General features: G+C 46.1%; 1 protein-coding gene and 1 non-coding gene across 6 annotated transcripts in view; both read left to right on the forward strand.

Annotated features, from left to right (window-relative positions):
- Window positions 1–18,220, forward strand: part of dnajc4 (DnaJ (Hsp40) homolog, subfamily C, member 4) — a 259,420-nt gene that overhangs the window by 16,271 nt on the left and 224,929 nt on the right. For all 5 annotated transcript variants that reach the window (XM_059955204.1, XM_059955203.1, XM_059955202.1 and 2 more), the window contains one exon: window positions 8,558–8,651. In XM_059955204.1, the coding sequence (XP_059811187.1) occupies window positions 8,558–8,651 (94 nt within the window). The remainder of the gene's footprint in view (window positions 1–8,557; window positions 8,652–18,220) is intronic.
- On the forward strand, window positions 1,207–1,313 carry LOC132384118 (U6 spliceosomal RNA). The gene has a single exon (XR_009508860.1). It is a non-coding gene; the product is annotated as a U6 spliceosomal RNA (small nuclear RNA).

The raw sequence follows: 18,220 nt of genomic DNA on the forward strand, positions 1-18,220 counted from the left end.
GGAGGAGGTACAGGAGCCTGAAGACACACACTCAGCGATTCAGGAGCAGCTTCTTCCCCTCTGCCATCAGGGAGGAGGTACAGGAGCCTGAAGACACACACTCAGCGATTCAGGAACAGCTTCTTCCCCTCTGCCATCAGGGAGGAGGTACAGGAGCCTGAAGACACACACTCAGCGATTCAGGAACAGCTTCTTCCCCTCTGCCATCAGGGAGGAGGTACAGGAGCCTGAAGACACACACTCAGCGATTCAGGAACAGCTTCTTCCCCTCTGCCATCAGGGAGGAGGTACAGGACCCTGAAGACACACACTCAGCGATTCAGGAACAGCTTCTTCCCCTCTGACATCAGGGTGGAGGTACAGGAGCCTGAAGACACACACTCAACGATTCAGGAACAGCTTCTTCCCCTCTGCCATCAGGGAGGGGGTACCGGAGCCTGAAGACACACACTCAACGATTCAGGAACAGCTTCTTCCCCTCTGCCATCAGGGAGGGGGTACAGGAGCCTGAAGACACACACTCAACGATTCAGGAACAGCTTCTTCCCCTCTGCCATCAGGGAGGGGGTACAGGAGCCTGAAGACACACACTCAATGATTCAGGAACAGCTTCTTCCCCTCTGCCATCAGGGAGGAGGTACAGGAGCCTGAAGACACACACTCAACGATTCAGGAACAGCTTCTTCCCCTCTGCCATCAGGGAGGAGGTACAGGAGCCTGAAGACACACACTCAGTGATTCAGGAACAGCTTCTTCCCCTCTGCCATCAGGGAGGGGGTACAGGAGCCTGAAGACACACACTCAACAATTCAGGAACAGCTTCTTCCCCTCTGTCGTCCGATTTCTGAATGGACATTGAACGGCCGGCCCTTCTTATCCTCCTTATCCGCGGGGGATTGGTTCCGAGACCCCGTGGACTTTATTTAACCTGTCTCAGTGCGGTGGACATTAGGATCTGGTGGCGCAGCTCTGAATCCGCAGAGTTTCTGTTCACAAAAATAATCACGATCGCGATTGAGAATAAGGTGGAAGTAATAAAGTGATTGGAAAGAGGTGAAACGCCATCGGTCATTGGAAAAGTGTTCGGCTACAGTTGGTCGATGATCGGAACAATTTTAATGGAGCATGAGAAAGGCCCTGCCCCAATGAAAGCTACAATTATTACTAAGCAACGCAGTGGTATAATGATTGAAATACGTATGTTTTGTGCTGGCTTCGGCTGCACGTATACTAAAATTGGAACGATACAGAGAAGACTAGCATGGCCTCTGCACAAGGATGACACGCAAATTCATGACGCGTTCCATATTTTTGATGAACTTCAATAAAAAAATAAATTACAAAAATAAGAAATATGTATGTTTGTTAAGTGTTTCATATGCATAGAAAGGTAAAATATGTACTATATACTAAGAAAAACTTTTGACTAACTGACGCTAAATAATACCGGACATGCCTGTTCCGACTTCAAATCCGACTTCAAGACGGACTCAGGAACGGAACTCATTCATGACCCGGGGACTGCCTGTACTTTTAAATCATCTCTAGATTTCTTCTAATACCTAATACAATGTAAACAATATGTAAATAGTTGTTATTCTGTATCGTTCAGGGAATAATGACAAGAAAAAATAGTCTGTGCATGCTCAAGCAACGAGTGCTGGAGAGAGAACGTACGGGTTTTCCCGATCTGCGGTTGGTTGAATCCGCGTATGGGGAACCTGCGGATAAGGAGGGCCGTCTGTACTTTTTAAAATTTGCACTATTTATTTAACTATTTAATATATATACTTACTGTAATTCAGCTTTTATTATTGTATATTGCAGTGAACATCATTGCATGACATACGCCAGACGCATGCTAGTGATATTAAATCTGATTCTGATTACTCGAATGGGGGCTGTCTGAATGGTTAGTTTAAGTAATGGAATATGTGCCGTCACCAGTCCGGTATTAGAGGACCAAACCTCATTGATTTATTCTCTGCTCTTTGTTCTTCTCACCATTAGAGGACCAGACTGGTGGTTTGGGTTTCTTCTTCTGTTCTAGCCCCCAGCAGTGGGCTTTTCTTCAGTCTTCCTTCCCCTCCATTCCTTTGTTCTTGCAAAGCTCAACATGAAACGATCGTAGGCAACAAGTTTCATGCCTCGTTCCTGACTGTCGAACCTTTGACTGAAGAAACATCAGGATCCAACATGGCTGCCAGTGTCAGATGTCAGAGTTTTAATGCTGGAGAACAGAAATAGAGCGGTTGGATCTGATTCTAGAAATCTTTCTTCCCCCTGCACAGCAGAAGAGTACTACAACTGTTCTGTGCCAATATTCTCCCCTCCCCGAGAACTGAGTAGGCCCCAGTCTCTCGGGTCTGCACTGTCACTCACTACCCTCGTACTGCGACCCACCCATCCACATGCGCTGGCTCCAAGTCCCCCGTGTAGAAACACAAGTCCACACTTAAATTATTTATCACTTTTGTTCGCGTTGGCAGCTTTCCGCAGGAGATAGCTCCAAGCACTTGCCATCCTTTTCTGTGAAGAAATGTTTCCTCGCCTCTTCTAACCACCCTGGCCTTGATTATAAGATTTTGTCCCCCTTGTCCTGGACTTCTCCCAACAGCAAAAAAATACTTCTTCTCTCTACCCTTTCCTTTCAGGATCCTAAAAGCTCAGTCAACTTAGCCTTGAGCCTTCTACGTTTCAGGAATATAGCTGATGTATTTACGCTGCAGAATCTTTGTCCCCCGAAGACCTCGATGACGTTCTGATGATGGTCAGGCCGCACTTGGAGTACCATGAGCAGATCTGGGACCTTATCTAAGAAAGGACGTGCTAACGTTGGAGAAGCTCCAGAGGAAGTTTATGAGAGAGATCCCAGGGATAAAAGGGTTAACCATGAGGAACGTTTAATGGCTCTCGGCCTGTATTCACTGCAGTTGAGAAGAATGAGAGGGGATCTCATTGAAGTGGGTGCGTGGAATGCACTGCCAGCGGATACAATAGGGTCTTTTAAGAGCCTCTTAGATAGGTACATGGAGCTTAGAAAAATAGAGGGCTATGCGGAAGGGTAACTCTAGTCAGTCTCCAGAGTAGATTACATGGTTGGCACAAATATCTATATTCTTTGAAACCTGTTGAATATTGGAAAGCCTAGATAGAGTGGATGTGGAGAGGATGGGTCCTGTTGTGTCAGTCAAAGCACATCCCTTTGGAACAGAGATGAGGAGGTACTTCTTGAGCCAGATTGTGGTGAATCTTAGTTCTTGGCCACAACCTTGCTGTAGGGTTTGGAGGCTTGCCCAGCCTCAATGACCCGGACAGCAATGCTGGCTGGAGTCAGGGCTTTATGCTTTGGCTCTTGGTAGGGTCACCCATGCCAAACAGGTCAAAGGGGAGAGGCCAGATTTCGAGTGGTCCACCGGTCCTCCAGGTTCAGGGTTAACAAACCGTGACTGGTCAAAGAAAATGAAGACCCTTCTACATCTGAGTGCGACGGTACTCCTGAGTCTCCACCGGGGTCCTGCGCGACTGACAGCAGTGAAAGCCGAGCTGTTGACACAATGTAGGAAGCCCTGAACACCGCCAGAGGTGTTGGACCTCCATTGCTCCCCTAAACGCCAGCAGGGTAACGGGCAGTAACTAAATAACAGATGGCCGTGGAGACCAAGACATTGGGTACATTTAAAGTGGAGGTGGATGGGCTCTCGATTAGTAAGGGTGTCAGAGGTTACGGGGAGGAGGCAGGATAATATCAGCAGATTCAAAGGGCTGACTGGCCTAATACTGCTCCTATGTCTTATGATCTTCTAGAAACTGTATCAATTCACGCTCCATAGGTAACAACCATTCTCTTTAATAACCAATTTCGTTTAAGGCTGTGGGGCAATGAGCCAGTCATAGCTACATCTGGCCCTGTTTTCTGTCATGTTTAATCTTTCAGGAACAATGATAATAAGGACATTTAGCCAAACCTCAGTCTGCAAAGTCCAGGCTGAGGCATAGTGACATTCTCAGCTGCTGGCCTGATTGAGACAAGCCGACTTCACGTTGACCAGGAAGCAGAGCTGGAGCCTCGAATCTACAGTCTGTGTATATACATTTATTCCGCTGTTTCTACGACAACTATGTTTACTATTTTGTGAGAAATTGAAAGATTGCGGTTAATTGTTATGGAATTATAACGTTCACAATTTCCACCTAGATATAAGAAAGTTCCAGTCAACATTATGATCTCCTGGCAGAGCAAGCAGGCCACTATCTCCCAGACCATAAGATATAGGAGCAGAAGTAGGCCACTCAGCCCATGGAGTCTGCTCCACCATTTAATCAAGGCTGATCCAATTCTTCCAGTCATCCCCATTTCCCTACCTTCACCCCATACCTTTTGATGCCCTGGCTAATCAAGAACCTACCTATCTCTGCCTTAAATACACCCAATCACTTGGCCACAGTCGCTCGTGGCAACAAATTTCGCAGATTTACTACCCTCTAACTAAGGTAATTCTTCCACATCTCAGTTGTAAATGGAAGTCATGCCCTCTTGTCCTAGACTCCCCTACCATGGGAAATAACTTTGCCATATCTAATCTGTTAAGGCCTTTTAACATTCAGAATGTTTCTTTGAGAACCCCCTTCCTTCTCCTGAACTCCAGGGAATACAGCCCAACAGCTGCCAGACGTTCTCATATGGTAACCATTTCATTCCTGGAATCATTCTTGTGAATCTTCTCTGAACCCTCTCCAATGTCAGTATATCCTTTGTAAAATAAGGAGCCCAAAACTTCAAACAATAGTCCAAGAGCCTCAACATCACATCCCTGCTCTTATATTCTAGACCAGCTGCTGTGAAGCCAGTAAAAGATGCTCAAAGAAGGCCAGCGTTTATGGTTCCAGGTTAATTTAATCAAAGTCAAAGTAAGCCCAAACTACCTACACTCAGTGTCATCTCCTGGACTAAGTGTGTGTTCATGGTCTTCAGCAGGCGTACCTCATAAAGTAGCCACTGCGTGTATGTCTAAATATGCTACCTGAGATTCATTTTTTTTGCAGGCATTTACAGGTAAATAAAGAAATACAATAAAACTTATGAAGAACTATAAATAAACAAAGACTACCAATCAACCCAGGAAGTCAAATTGCACAAAAGTAAATAAATAAGCAATACTGAGAATGCGAGTTGCAGAGTTCTTGGAAGCAGGCTGTGGAATCAGTTCCGGGTTGAGCTGAGTGAAGTTATCCATGCTGGTTCTGGAGCCTGGTGGTTGAGGGGCCATAACTGTTCCTGAACCTGGTGGTGTGGGACCCAAGCCCTGTACCTCCTGCCCGATGGCCGCAGTGAGAGGGGAGCAGGGCGTGGATTGTAGGGGTTTCTTGACGATGGGCGCTGCTCTCTTGTGTCAGCGCTCCTTGCAGAGATGCTCAGTGACGGGGAGCACTCTGCCTCTGATTGTCTGCGCTGTATCCACTGCTCTTTCTTTCATGTCTCGAGGTTCATGAAGATAATTCCGGGAATGAAGGGGTTAACGTACGAGGAGTTTTGGGCCTGTACTCGCTGGGATTTAGAAGATTGTGAGGGGATCTCATTGAAACCTGCAGAATGTTGAAAGGACTAGATAGGGCGGATGTGAAGAGGATGTTTTCTATGGTGGGGTTATCCAGAATTAGAGGGCACAGCTTCAAAATTGAGGGGCGACCCTTTAGAACAGAGGTAAGGAGGAACTGTTTTAGCCAGAGGGTAGTAAATCTGTGGAATGCTCTGCCACAGACTGCAGTGGAGGTCAAATCCGTGGGTATATTTAAGGTGGAAGTTGATAGTTTCCTGATCAGTCAGGGCACCAGAGGGTATAGTGAGAAGGCTGAGTGGGATCCGGGATCAGCCATGGTGGAATAGCTGAGCAGACTCAATGGGCTGAATGGCCTAATTCTGCTCCTATAGCTTTATGGAGATAACAGAAATTCTTCAGATAGAAATAATCCAGTTAATAGGGAACACAATTAAAATAATTACATTATAATTATTATATGTTATATTAGTCAGAGTTAAAAGGCGGGGAGTTAAAAGGACTAAATTTTAGTCTTGCTTTAAATCAACAAATTCCTTATGAGAAGTATTACAAACAACTGATTCCAACAGTAAGTATTTTGACTCTACTCTGTGTGTTACTGTCTGTTACAACGTTGGCGTTTAGGGTATCAATAAAAGTCCTCCATCTCTGGCAGTGTTCAAGGCTTCCTTCATCGCGTCAGTAGCTTCCTCTCTGTTTTCTCTACTGTCAGTCACAAAAATCCCAGGTGGAGACTCAGGAATACCATCACACTCAGATGTAGAAGGATTCTTCCTTGCTGTTTCCATAACAATTTTGTTTGACCAGTCGGGGTTTTTAGCCCTGAACCTGGAGGACCGGTGGACCATTCTCAGTCTGGCCTCTACCCTGTGACCTGTTTGGCATGGGTGACCCTGCCAAGGGCCAAAGCATGAAGCCCTGGTTGTCCAAGTCATTGAGGCACAGAAGCCTCCAAGCCATGACAAGGTTGTGGTCCTCTCGGAGGATGCTATCATGAGACAAGGGTAAATTTAGTAGGATTGGGTTGAGGACCAGATTGAGGGATCAGAGGTGGAGAGAGTGAACAATTTCAAGTTTCTGGGTGTCAAGATCTCTGAGGGGCTAACCTGGTCCCAACATATTGATGAAGACATAAAGGAGGCAAGTTAGCAGCTCTGTTTCATGAGGAGTTTGAGGAGACTTGCTATGTCACCTAAAACACTCTACTGTGGAAAGCATTCTGACAAGCTTCATTACCATCTAGTATGGGGGAAAGGTGGCTACAGCACAGGATCAAAGTAAGCTGCAGAGAGTTGTAAAGTTATTCAGCTCCACCATGGGTACCACCCTCTGTAGTATCGAAGATATCTTGAAGGAGCTTTACCTCAGGAAGGTCGCATCCTTTATTAAGGACCCCCTTCACCCAGAACATGCCTTGTTCTCGTTGTTACCACCAGAAAGGTGGTGCAGAATCCTAAAGATACACACTCGGCAATTCTGGAACCACTTCTTCCCGTCTGCCATCCCATTTCTAAATGGACACTGACCTCATGAACACTACCTCACATTTTTAAAATATTTCTGTCTTTGCACTATTTTAAAATTTAACTATTTAATATACATATACTTAAATTCATTTTTTTTCTTTATTTATCTTGCATTGTACTGCTGCCCCAAAGTTAACAAGTTTCACGACATATACTGGTGATGTTGGACCTGATTCTGATTGACGTCCTCAGTGTAGTCATTTCTGAAGTGCCCGAAATTTGAGTTAGAAACATAGAAACATAGAAACCCTACAGCACAATACAGGCCCTTCAGCCCACAAAGTTGTGCCAAACATTTCCCTACCTTCAAAATTACTAGGCTTACCCATAGCCCTCTATTTCTCTAAGCTCCATTTTCACATTTTTCTAAGGGTTGAATTGAATTAAATTGACTTTATTACTTACGTCCTTCATATACATGAGGAGTAAATGTCTTTACATTATGTCTCCGTCTAAATGTGCAATTTATAGTAATTTGTAATAAATAGTATGTTCAACAGGACAGTCAGTTGTGTCAGCGTGAATTAATCAGTCTGATGGCCTAGTGGAAGAAGCTGTCCTGGAGCCTGTTGGTCCTGGCTTTTATGCTACAATACCACTTCCCAGATGGTAGCAGCTGGAATAGATTGTGTTTGGGGTGACTCGGGTCCCCAATTTACACACCTGTCTCTGTAAATGTCCTGAATAGTGGGAAGTTCACATCTACAGATGCGCTGGGCTGTCCACACCACTCCCTGCAGAGTCCTGCAATTGAGGGAGGACAGTTCCCGTACCGGGCAGTGATACAGCCAGTCGGGATGCCCTCAATCATGCCCCTGCGATTGAGGGAGGTACAGTTCCCGTACCGGGCAGTGATACAGCCAGTCAGGATGCTCTCAATCATGCCCCTGCGATTGAGGGAGGTACAGTTCCCGTACCAGGCAGTGATGTGACCAGTCAGGTGCCCTCAATCATACCCCTGCGATTGAGGGAGGGACAGTTCCCATACCGGGCAGTGATACAGCCAGTCGGGATGCCCTCAATCATGCCCCTGCGATTGAGGGAGGTACAGTCCCCGTACCGGGCAGTGATACAGTCAGTCAGGATGCCCTCAATCATACCCCTGCGATTGAGGGAGGACAGTTCCCGTACCGGGCAGTGATACAGCCAGTCGGGATGCCCTCAATCATGCCCCTGCGATTGAGGGAGGACAGTTCCCGTACCGGTCAGTGATGCAGACAGTCAGGATGCTGTCAGTCATGTCCCTGTAGAAAATTCTTAGGATTTGGAATCCTATTCCAAACTTCTTCAACCATCTGACATGAAAGAGGTACTGTTGTGCCTTTTTCACCACAGCTGGAACGTACAGACCCCGTGAGATGCTCGGTGAGGAACTTTAAGGCTGTTCACCCTCTCAACCCCAGATCCATTGAGGTCACTGAAGATGAAGCATTTCCAATCAGCCAGTAACTCATCTTCTGTTTTGTCCAGGTTCAGTAACACTACCTACTACGCTATTCTTGGGATCAAACCAGATGCAACACTTGAAGAGATCAAGAAGGCTTTCCACGAGCAGTCAAAGAAGGTAGGGAAAACTTGCATGTTGTCTTGGTACACTGCATGCGCCTTACAGACCATGGTGTCACGTGAATCAAAGTATTGAGTACAGGCGATGAGATGTTGAAGTTGTACAAGACGTTGGTGAGGCCTAATTTGGAGTATTATGTGCAGTTTTGGTCACCGACCTACAGGAAAGATGTAAATGAGGTTGAAAGAGTATAGAGAAATTTTATAAGGATGTTACAGGGTCTGGAGGACCTGAGTAACAAGGAAAGATTGAATAGGTTCGGACTTTATTCCATAGAATGTAGGGGGAGATTTGTTAGAGGTATACAAAATCGTGAGGGGTATAGATAGGGTAAATGCAAGCAGGCTTTTCCCGCTAAGGTTGGGTGGGACTACAACCAGAGGTGAAGGGTGAAATGTTTAAGGGGAACAAGAAGGGAAACTATACAATAGGGTCTTTTAGGGGACTCTTAGATAGGTACATGGAGCTTAGAAAAATAGAGGGCTATGCGCTAGGTAAATTCTAGGCAGTTTCTCAAGCAGGTTACATGGTCGGCACAACACTGTGGGCCGATATTGACAACTTGTTGACTCTTTATTTGCAGGTGGCTATCTCACAATGTTGTGCCAATCTTTCAACCTACCCTAAGATCAGTCTCACCCTTCCCTCCACACAACTCTCCATTTTCCCATCAACCACGTGTATATCTCAGAATGGTCTAAATGTCGCGAACGCATCTGCCCCTACCAGCACTCCTGACAGGGCATTCCATGAGCCCACCACTCTCCGTGTAAAGAACTTACCTCTGACATGCCCCCCTATACTTTGCTCCAATCGCCTTAAAATTTTGCTCCATTGTATTAGCCATTTCTGCCCTGGTAAAAAAAGCATCGGGGTTGTCCACTCTTATCTATGCCTCTTATCATCTTGTACACCTCTCACCCTTCTTCACTCCAGAGAGAAAAGCCCCAGCTGGCTCGGTCTTTCCTCATACCTAGTTCAGGCAGGACCCTGGTAATTCTCCTCTGCACCCTCTCTGAAGCTTCCTGCAATGAGGCAACCAGAACTGACCACAATACTCCAAATATGCTCTAACCAGGGTTTTATGTAGCTGATCACAGACTGACCTCCTTTCCAACTGTCTCTGCACTGGTTTGGCCTTGATATTTCAAGATTGCTTAATGTCATGTCAAGTACAAAGGAGAACAAAATAATTGTTCCTCTGGATCCAAGGCAGCACAAAAAAAACACAATAAGATAAAGAACACAATAATAATAGAACATAATATAAATACATAAGATAACTTCTATACATAGATTGATTGTATGTCCGTAAAGTGAGGCTGGGCACAGGAGTGTCTGAACATAAGGTGACTCTGACAGGAAATGATGATGTAGACGTGGTTTGGGTTGTGGTGCGTTGGGTTAATGGATGGAGGTGTTGATCAGCCATGAGTGAGGGTCAGGGTTGACCATGGATGTTGTGTCCTAGCTGTCTAGATACACAAGTCTGGGCAGTACGATGTGGAGAGCGAGCTGTTGACCATGTAGCAAGCTCTCCCTCTCCATGCATCTGATGAACCCAAAGAAACGGCAGAGACCAGTACAGTTTGGCACCAGCAGCATCACAGGAGATGCCAATCAGTGTCAAAACTCAATGTAGGACTGCCTTATGGACTCCAACTCTGGATTTTTCCCTCAGGGTTTACTCCCAAAGCCTTCCGCATGAGTGGGTCTAGCCGCAAGGCAGCAGAGGTTTGAGATCAGAGTTTTCCTTCTCCCAGACGAGCTGCCAACAACGGCTGACGATACCCATCTCCCCAAAGCGACTGGTTTTAAGGCGCCAGTAACCTGCCTTTACCCCTTCACATGTCGGTAGAAACAGTTCTGCCGTGTTTAGCAGCAGACCAGGCCCTCATGCCTCTGTGAGCTGCCTGCTGCATTTTGTGTGTGTTGTTGATTGGATTTCCAGCATCTGCAGATTTCCTCGTGTTTGCCTGCTGCAGCTGCCTAGAGGCGGTGTGGGAGAGAGCTGGGGTCTGTGCTGGATTAGGGGCTGGCCCTTCCTGGTGGCACTGCTCTCCTGTATTTGCTCGGTGGAAGACGAGCTGGATTGCGTTCCTTTGTGGCTGCACTAGGGTGAGATGAGAAACTGCTGTGTGCTTGTTCTTGCAGAAACATGGCTCCAGGGGAACATTCCATGCACCGTCAATCTATGGGCAGTGATACTCAGGGACATGGGCTGTATATATATTTTTTGTGACTATGTTTTCCTGCTATCTTAATTATATATGCTGTATGTGCTGTGTGTGAATGTTTTACACCTTGGCCCTGAGGAACGTTGTTTTGTTTCATATATATGGTTGAGTAACATTTAAACTTGAACTTGAACTGGCGAGATCTTCTGCTGCTGTAGCCCATCTGCATCAAAGTTCGACCTGTTGTCCAGTCAAAGATGTTCCTTTGCACACCACTGTTGCATCACGTGGTTATTTGAGTTACTGTTCAGTTTGAACCAGTTTGGCCGTTATCCTCTGACCTCTCTCATTAACAAGGCAACTTTGCACACAGAACTGGATGGTTTTTGTTTCTCGCACCATTCTCTGTAAACTCCAGAGACGGCTGTGCGTGGAAACCCCAGGAGATCAGCAGTTTCTGAGATACTCAAACCACCCCATCTGGCACCAACATTCCACAGTCCAAGTCACTCAGATCACATTTCTTCCCCCTTTCTGATACTTGGTCTGACTAACAACTGAACCTCTTGACCATAAGATATAGGAGTAGAATTAGGCCATTTGACCCATCAAGTCTGCTCAGCCATTTAATCATGGCTGATCCTTTTTTACCCTTCTCAGCTCCACTCCCCGGGTCTCCCTGTAACCTTTGATGCTGTGTCCAGTTAAGAACCTGTCAAGCTGTGCCGTAAATACACCCAATGACCTGGCCTCCACAGCTTCCTGTGGTAATAAATTCCACAAATTCACCACCCTCTGGTTAAAGAAATTTCTCTGCATCCCTATTTTAAATGGACGCCCCTCTATCCTGAGGCTCTGCCCTCTTTTCATAGACTCCCCCGGCATGGGAAACATCCTTTCCACATCTACTCTGTCTAGGCCTTTCAGCATTTGAAAAGTTTGAATGAAATACCTCTCATCCTTCTAAATTCCAGTGAGTATACCCAGGGCTATCAAACGTTCATTGTACGATAATCCTTTCATTCCCAGAATCACACTTGCGAACCTCCTCTGAACATCTTAGATGAGGAGCCCAGAACTGGCCTCATAAAGCCTCAGTATCACATCCCTGCTCTTGAATTCTGGACCTCTTGAAATGAATGTGAACGCTGCATTTGCCTTCCTCACCGACTCTAGCTGCATGTTAACCTTTAGGATGTCCTGCACAAGGACTCCCAAGTCCCTTTGCATCTCAGATTTTTGGATTTTCTCCCCCATTTAGAAAAAACAGTCTGCACATTTATTTCTTCTACCAAAGTGCACGACCATGCCCATGTCTGCATGCTTTTTTGCACTGAGTTGCTGCCACATGATTGGCTGATTAGGTATTTGTATTAAGGAGTGGGTGATATAGATGACCTATTGCAATTTATCGTTGTTGGCAAAGGGGAGGTGAGCGATCATGTGGGTGCATCTTCAAGAATCAGCCTCTCGTGGTATCTCCAACTCAGGACTGTTTCAATGACTGATCTGAGGTCGGGGAAACAGAATTTTGCAATATCATACTGCGTAAGGTAACAAGCTGTCCGTGGTAGAGCAGCTGTAGAGAGACAGAGAGATAATGGATATGTTGCATCCAATGGACGTGGACTTGTTACCAGGAGCAGGCAGAATCCAGGTTGCCCTCTGGGGCGGAACGCTTGCATTGCGATGAGCTCAATCGCTTTACGGTGCCGCTGATCACTGGTTGGGTTCAATTTCCGCAGTTATCTCTAAGGACTTTGTACGTTCTCCCCGTGACCATGTGGGTTTCTTCTGGGTGTTCCAGTTTCTTCCCTCATTCCTAAAAGAACCCCGATTAGATGAGGGACTCCTCATCTCCTTTTCCACTCCCGGTGAAGGGTCTTGGCCTGAATCATCGACTGCTCGCTCCTTTCTTTAGAAGCCGAGTCCCTCCAGCATTTTGTGCATGTTGCTTGGATTTCCAGCATCTGCAGATTTTCTCTTGTTTCTGACAGTTAGGGTTAATAATTTTTGGGTGCCAAAAGTTTGGTGGCATTTGCGAGCTGCCCCTGTACATCACAAACGATACATTTCACTGTTTGTTTTGATGTACGTGTGACACAGAAAGCTGATCGTTAGTTGGGTCTCAGCTCTGAGGAGACTTTGGCCCAATGATTGAAAACATCTCCAGGGAGCGCTGCCACAACAAAGCACCCGTCATCGGGGACCCCCACCATCCGGGCCACGCTCTCTTCTTGCTGCTGCCATCGGGAAGGAGGTACAGGAGCCTTAGGTCCCATACCACCAGCTTCAGGAGCAATTATTACCCTACAACCATCAGGTTCCTGGATAACTTCACTCACCTCAACCCTGAAGTGATTCCTATGGACTCACTTTCAAGGACCATACGACTCATGTTTTTTTTTATTTCTGCTTTTTTTTACACTACTTATTTTAACTTAACTATTTAATAAACACAGTCCCAAGAAAAACTGCTTGTCTACAATTCAACTTCTAAGATCCTCCGAAAGTCTTTTTTTTTGATTCGGGCGTGGTGCACATCAACAGATCCTTCTTGAGAGGAGCAGGCTCTATCGGTAACCTAACTTTGTGTGTCTTTTTGAATAGGGCAGGGCACATCGACAACCCACACCTCCAATCTCATCCCATTGATTGGAACACTTGACTCCAAATAGCTTTTGTAGAAGGCATTAACGCAGAGGTTCACATCCCTTTTGAACCTAGACTGTAGTTGTTTCAATAGCTACTCAGTATTGACTTTGTTTTTTTAGTTTAGGCAGCTTACGTTTGTCTATTATTGTGACTTGAGTGAAGATCAGACCATATTTTATGAGTAATTAATGCAGAAAACCGGGTAATTGCGAATTTTTCTTCCTGTGGTACTGTAATACATTATTTTCCCTGTATTTATTTTTCATGTATTTAATTGTACTGTGACGTAAAGTTAACAAATTTCACAACATATGCCGGTGATATTAAACCTGTTTCTGATTCTGTTCTCAGTATTATTTACTTACTATTTATGATTTTTTTTTGTATTTCTACATTGGCTGTCATCGGTCTTTGTGTGTAGTTTTTCTGTTGCATTCCTTTGTCCGATGTTGAATGTCCACAAGATAATGAATCTCAGGGCTCTATGTGGTGACTTTTGATATTAAATTTACTTTGAACCTTGGACCTTTGGTTGAGAAAGAGCCGTATGACCAAAGGATTATAGGAGCAGAATTAGGCCATTTGGCCCATCGAGTCTGCTCTGCTTTTTCGTCATTTTCCCCCTCAGCCCCAATCTCCTGCCTTCTCCCCCCACCCCGTGACAATGGGGCAAGAGCAGATTGAATAGTAACTTACAGAAGAAAACTGCACACAGGTTTAGAGAAATCAGATTTGTATTGCAGTTGAGGATGGGACGGAGGAGAGGAGCTGATTGGGTCTTCCTTTAACAACCCAGATACTTTGACTGTGTAGCCCATTCCTCTGCTGTTTGATTCTATATGAAGCAGATAAACAGAGACGTCACATTAGCGGGGCAGCATCAATCGAAGTCATGCATTTCCTGGGGGGGGGTGGCGGGGGAGAATAAGGATCATACCCGGGACGCCCCAGGGACCGATGATGGAAGTTGATTCTGAGTGGCCCTGGAAAGTGACCCCAGCCTTGTCTCCTCGAGGAAGTGACAGAAGTGCAAAGTCATAACGCAGTGGTAAACATACTCCCTCAGTGCACGGGCGTATCACCATGGAGTCTGAGCCTCTCCATATCCAGTCGCTGTGCGTGCCACTGGGATCATAGAGGCAGCTCCGATACGCTTTTACATAAACAAGGCAAGGCAGTAATGAGCTTTGGACGGCGATATCAAATGGCTGACCTTTTCAGGGCTTAGACACTGAGATGTATTTCACTGCCGATTCCACAAACCACAGACTCGCCTTTGATGACTTATACTCTCAACTTGGTTTCTTTTTAAATTTGCATTTTGCACATTGGTCTTTGCTTGCGTGCAGATTTTCACTGGCTCCGTTGTATTTGTCCCTTTTTCCCGTGAGTACCCACAAGTGAGCGTATCCCAAGGTAGTGCATGGCGACATAGAAGTATTTTATTAATAAAATGGCTCCAAAGCAGCAATAAGCCCCACGGGTTCACCACCGCCCGAGTCATCTGTGTTCCGAGGCGATGTCTTTGTATTTATTCCGACGCTGGACCTTCTGGCCACTATCAGAATCTGAATCGGGTTTAATATCACAGGCATATAGTGTGAAATGTGCAGCTACGCGGCATCTGCATATTGCAATACATAATCAAGACTGTAAATTACAGTAAGATATATACGGATTAAAATTAAATTAGTGGTGCAAAATAGAACAACAATATTGAAGTAGCGTATGTGGGTTCATTGCCCAGTCAGAAATCTGTTGCTCTTCCTGACTCTACAGATGTTCTCACTGTGATTTACTGATTTTTTTTTCGTTGGCGCACTTTTACTTTTGCAGACTGGCTGTTTGTCGGTCTTCATTTTTGTATAGTTTTCCTGTAAGTGCCTGCAAAAAAGAGAAGAGCCTCGTGACGGGTGACACTTTGATAATCAGTTCTCCTTGAACTTCGTTGCCGATGCGGCGCGGGGTGGAAGGGGCAGGCTCCCGTGGAGCGTGACCGCCAACGTCGTCGCTTCGGGCCAAGGGGCCTGTTAGCTGTGTGGCACCATTTGGGTAAAAGGAACGCGAAATGTACTGGACTAGTTAACATCAGGTGTTCAGAGCTGTCTGAGGAGGAACTTAAGCTCGAAATATTGTTCTTTCTCTCCTCTCCCCCTCTCTGCCCCTCTTTCCCCTCTCTCTCTCTCTCCCCCCTCTCTTTCCCTCTCTCTCTCTCTCTCTCCCTCTCCCCCTCTCTTTCCCTCTCTCTCCTCTCTCTCTCCCTCTCTCCCCCTCTCTTTCCCTCTCTCTCCTCTCTCTCTCCCTCTCCCCCCTTTCCCTCTCTTTTCCTCTCTCTCCCTCTCCCCCCTTTCTCTTTTCCTCTCTCTCTCTCCCTCCCCCTCTTTCCCTCTCTCTCCTCTCTCTCTCCCTCTCCCCCCTTTCCCTCTCTTTTCCTCTCTCTCCCTCTCCCCCCTTTCTCTTTTCCTCTCTCTCTCTCCCCCCTCTCTTTCCCTCTCTCTCTCTCTCTCCCTCTCCCCCTCTCTTTCCCTCTCTCTCCTCTCTCTCTCCCTCTCTCCCCCTCTCTTTCCCTCTCTCTCCTCTCTCTCCCTCCCCCCTTTCCCTCTCTTTTCCTCTCTCTCTCTCCCTCCCCCTCTTTCCCTCTCTCTCCTCTCTCTCTCTCTCCCTCTCACCCCTCTTTCTCTCCTCTCTCCCTCTCTCTTTTTTCTCTTTTTCTCCCCCCCCCCTCTCTCCCTCCTCCCCCTATCTCTCTGCCTCCCCCCCTCTGTCTTTCTCCCTCCTTACACATTGACTGGTATGAACTCCTGGAATCCTTCCACAGGGAAGGCCATTCATCCCATCAAGTCAGTGACAGCCTTTTGCAAGAGTAATATGTCCCAATTATTCCACATCTTTCCCTATATTCCTAAAGTTCCCCATTTTTCAGATATATATCCTTTTTAACCTCACTATTGAATTCAGTTGCATGGACTTTCAAATTGCAGCAACTCAGTGTTTTACGAAAACAGCCTGTGAGCTGCCAGCAAGATGTTGCCCTGTATCGCCGGCGTGATCTTGAAGTCCTTGACATAGCATTGCCCAAGAACAGAAGAGCCTGCGAGAAAAATAAATTAGCGGACACAGTCCGGTCCGTCGCAGGAAAAGCCCTCCCGGCCGCTGAGCACATCCACACTCAGCACTGCCACAAGAAAGCAGCGCCCATCGTCACGGGCACCCCTTCCACCCAGGCCACGCTGTCTTCTCGCTGCTACCTTTGGGAGGGATGTACTGGAGCCTCAGGTCCTGCACCACCAGGTTCAGGAACAGTTATTACCCCTTCAACCATCAGATATGGTTAACTTCACCATAAGACCATAAGATATGGGAGCAGAAGTAGGCCATTCAGCCCATCGAGTCTGCTCCGCCATTCAATCATGGGCTGATCCAATTCTTCCAGTCATCCACACTCCCCTGCCTTCTCCCCATACCCTTTGATGCCCTGGCCAATCAAAAACCTATCTGTCTCTGCCTTAAATACATCCAATGACTTGGCCTCCACAACCACTCGTGGCAACAAATTCCACAGATTTACCACCTTCTGGCTAACGTAATTTCTCCGCACCTCAGTTCTAAATGGACGTCCTTCAATCCTGAAGTCGTGCCCTCTTGTCCTAGACTCCCCCACCAGGGGAAATCACTCACCTCAATGCTGGACTGATTCCGCAGCCTCTGGAGTCACCTTTAAGGATTCTACAGCTCACATTCTCAGTATTAATAATAATTATTATTTGTTTTTGTATAGTTTTTCACTAATTCTATTATATTTCTTTGTTCTACTGTGAATGCCTTCAGGAAAATGAATCTCAGAGTAGTATGTGGTGACATATACACACTTTGATAATAAATTTACTTCGAACGTTTTCAAATAAAAATCTTCTCATATAGGGATTCTTCAGTCAATCATTCTTATTCGGTGTTGTTAACCTTCCCAGCTGCTTTGTGCTTCTAGCACTGGTGGCGGTTAATTTTCTAACTCTTGTTTGCTTCCCATTAATATATATCCAGTAATCCAGTGACAGGCTTTAAATTGGACTGAAGGCAAAAGTGCCCGGAGTTACAGCATCTCCAAATAATCTGAAATCTCTTCCTTGCTTCCTCTCCCAGTACACTCGAATAAATCCCTCTGGATTGCAGTCAGACTTCATGCCAAAGGAAAAGGAGATTGGAGTAGACAGCAGAGAGCCCTCCCAGATTACAAAGGAGGGCGCCAGCGTCAAGTTTACACTGCAGTTCCAAAATTGCACTGACGCTGTGAGGCGATAATGATTATTTTAAATTGGAACATTTGACACAGGCTTCAATGTGCCAATAATTGATTCCCTTTGCACGAGGCAAAAAGGAGGGTAGAGCACACCATCGTGCTGTCCTGCCAGTAGGACAGAATTAATTCTCATCCTCATAGAGGGATCAGAAGTTTAGAGAGTGAGTAATTTCAAGATCCTGGCTGTCAACATCTCTGAGGATTGAGCCTAGGCCCCAGCATATTGGGACAGTGGCTGTATTTCATTAGGAGTTTGTTCCTTAAAACACTCGCACAGATGTGTCCTGGAGAGCGTTCTGACTGGCTGCATCACCGTCTGGTATGGGGGTGTTGGGGGGCTACTGCACAGGATCGAAATAAATGGCAGAGAGTTGTAAACTCAGTCAGCTCCATCATGCGCACCAGCCTCCTTCACATCCAGAACAAATTTAAGCAGC

The sequence above is a fragment of the Hypanus sabinus genome, chromosome 31 (assembly GCF_030144855.1).
Source record: "Hypanus sabinus isolate sHypSab1 chromosome 31, sHypSab1.hap1, whole genome shotgun sequence".
NCBI lineage: Eukaryota > Metazoa > Chordata > Chondrichthyes > Myliobatiformes > Dasyatidae > Hypanus > Hypanus sabinus.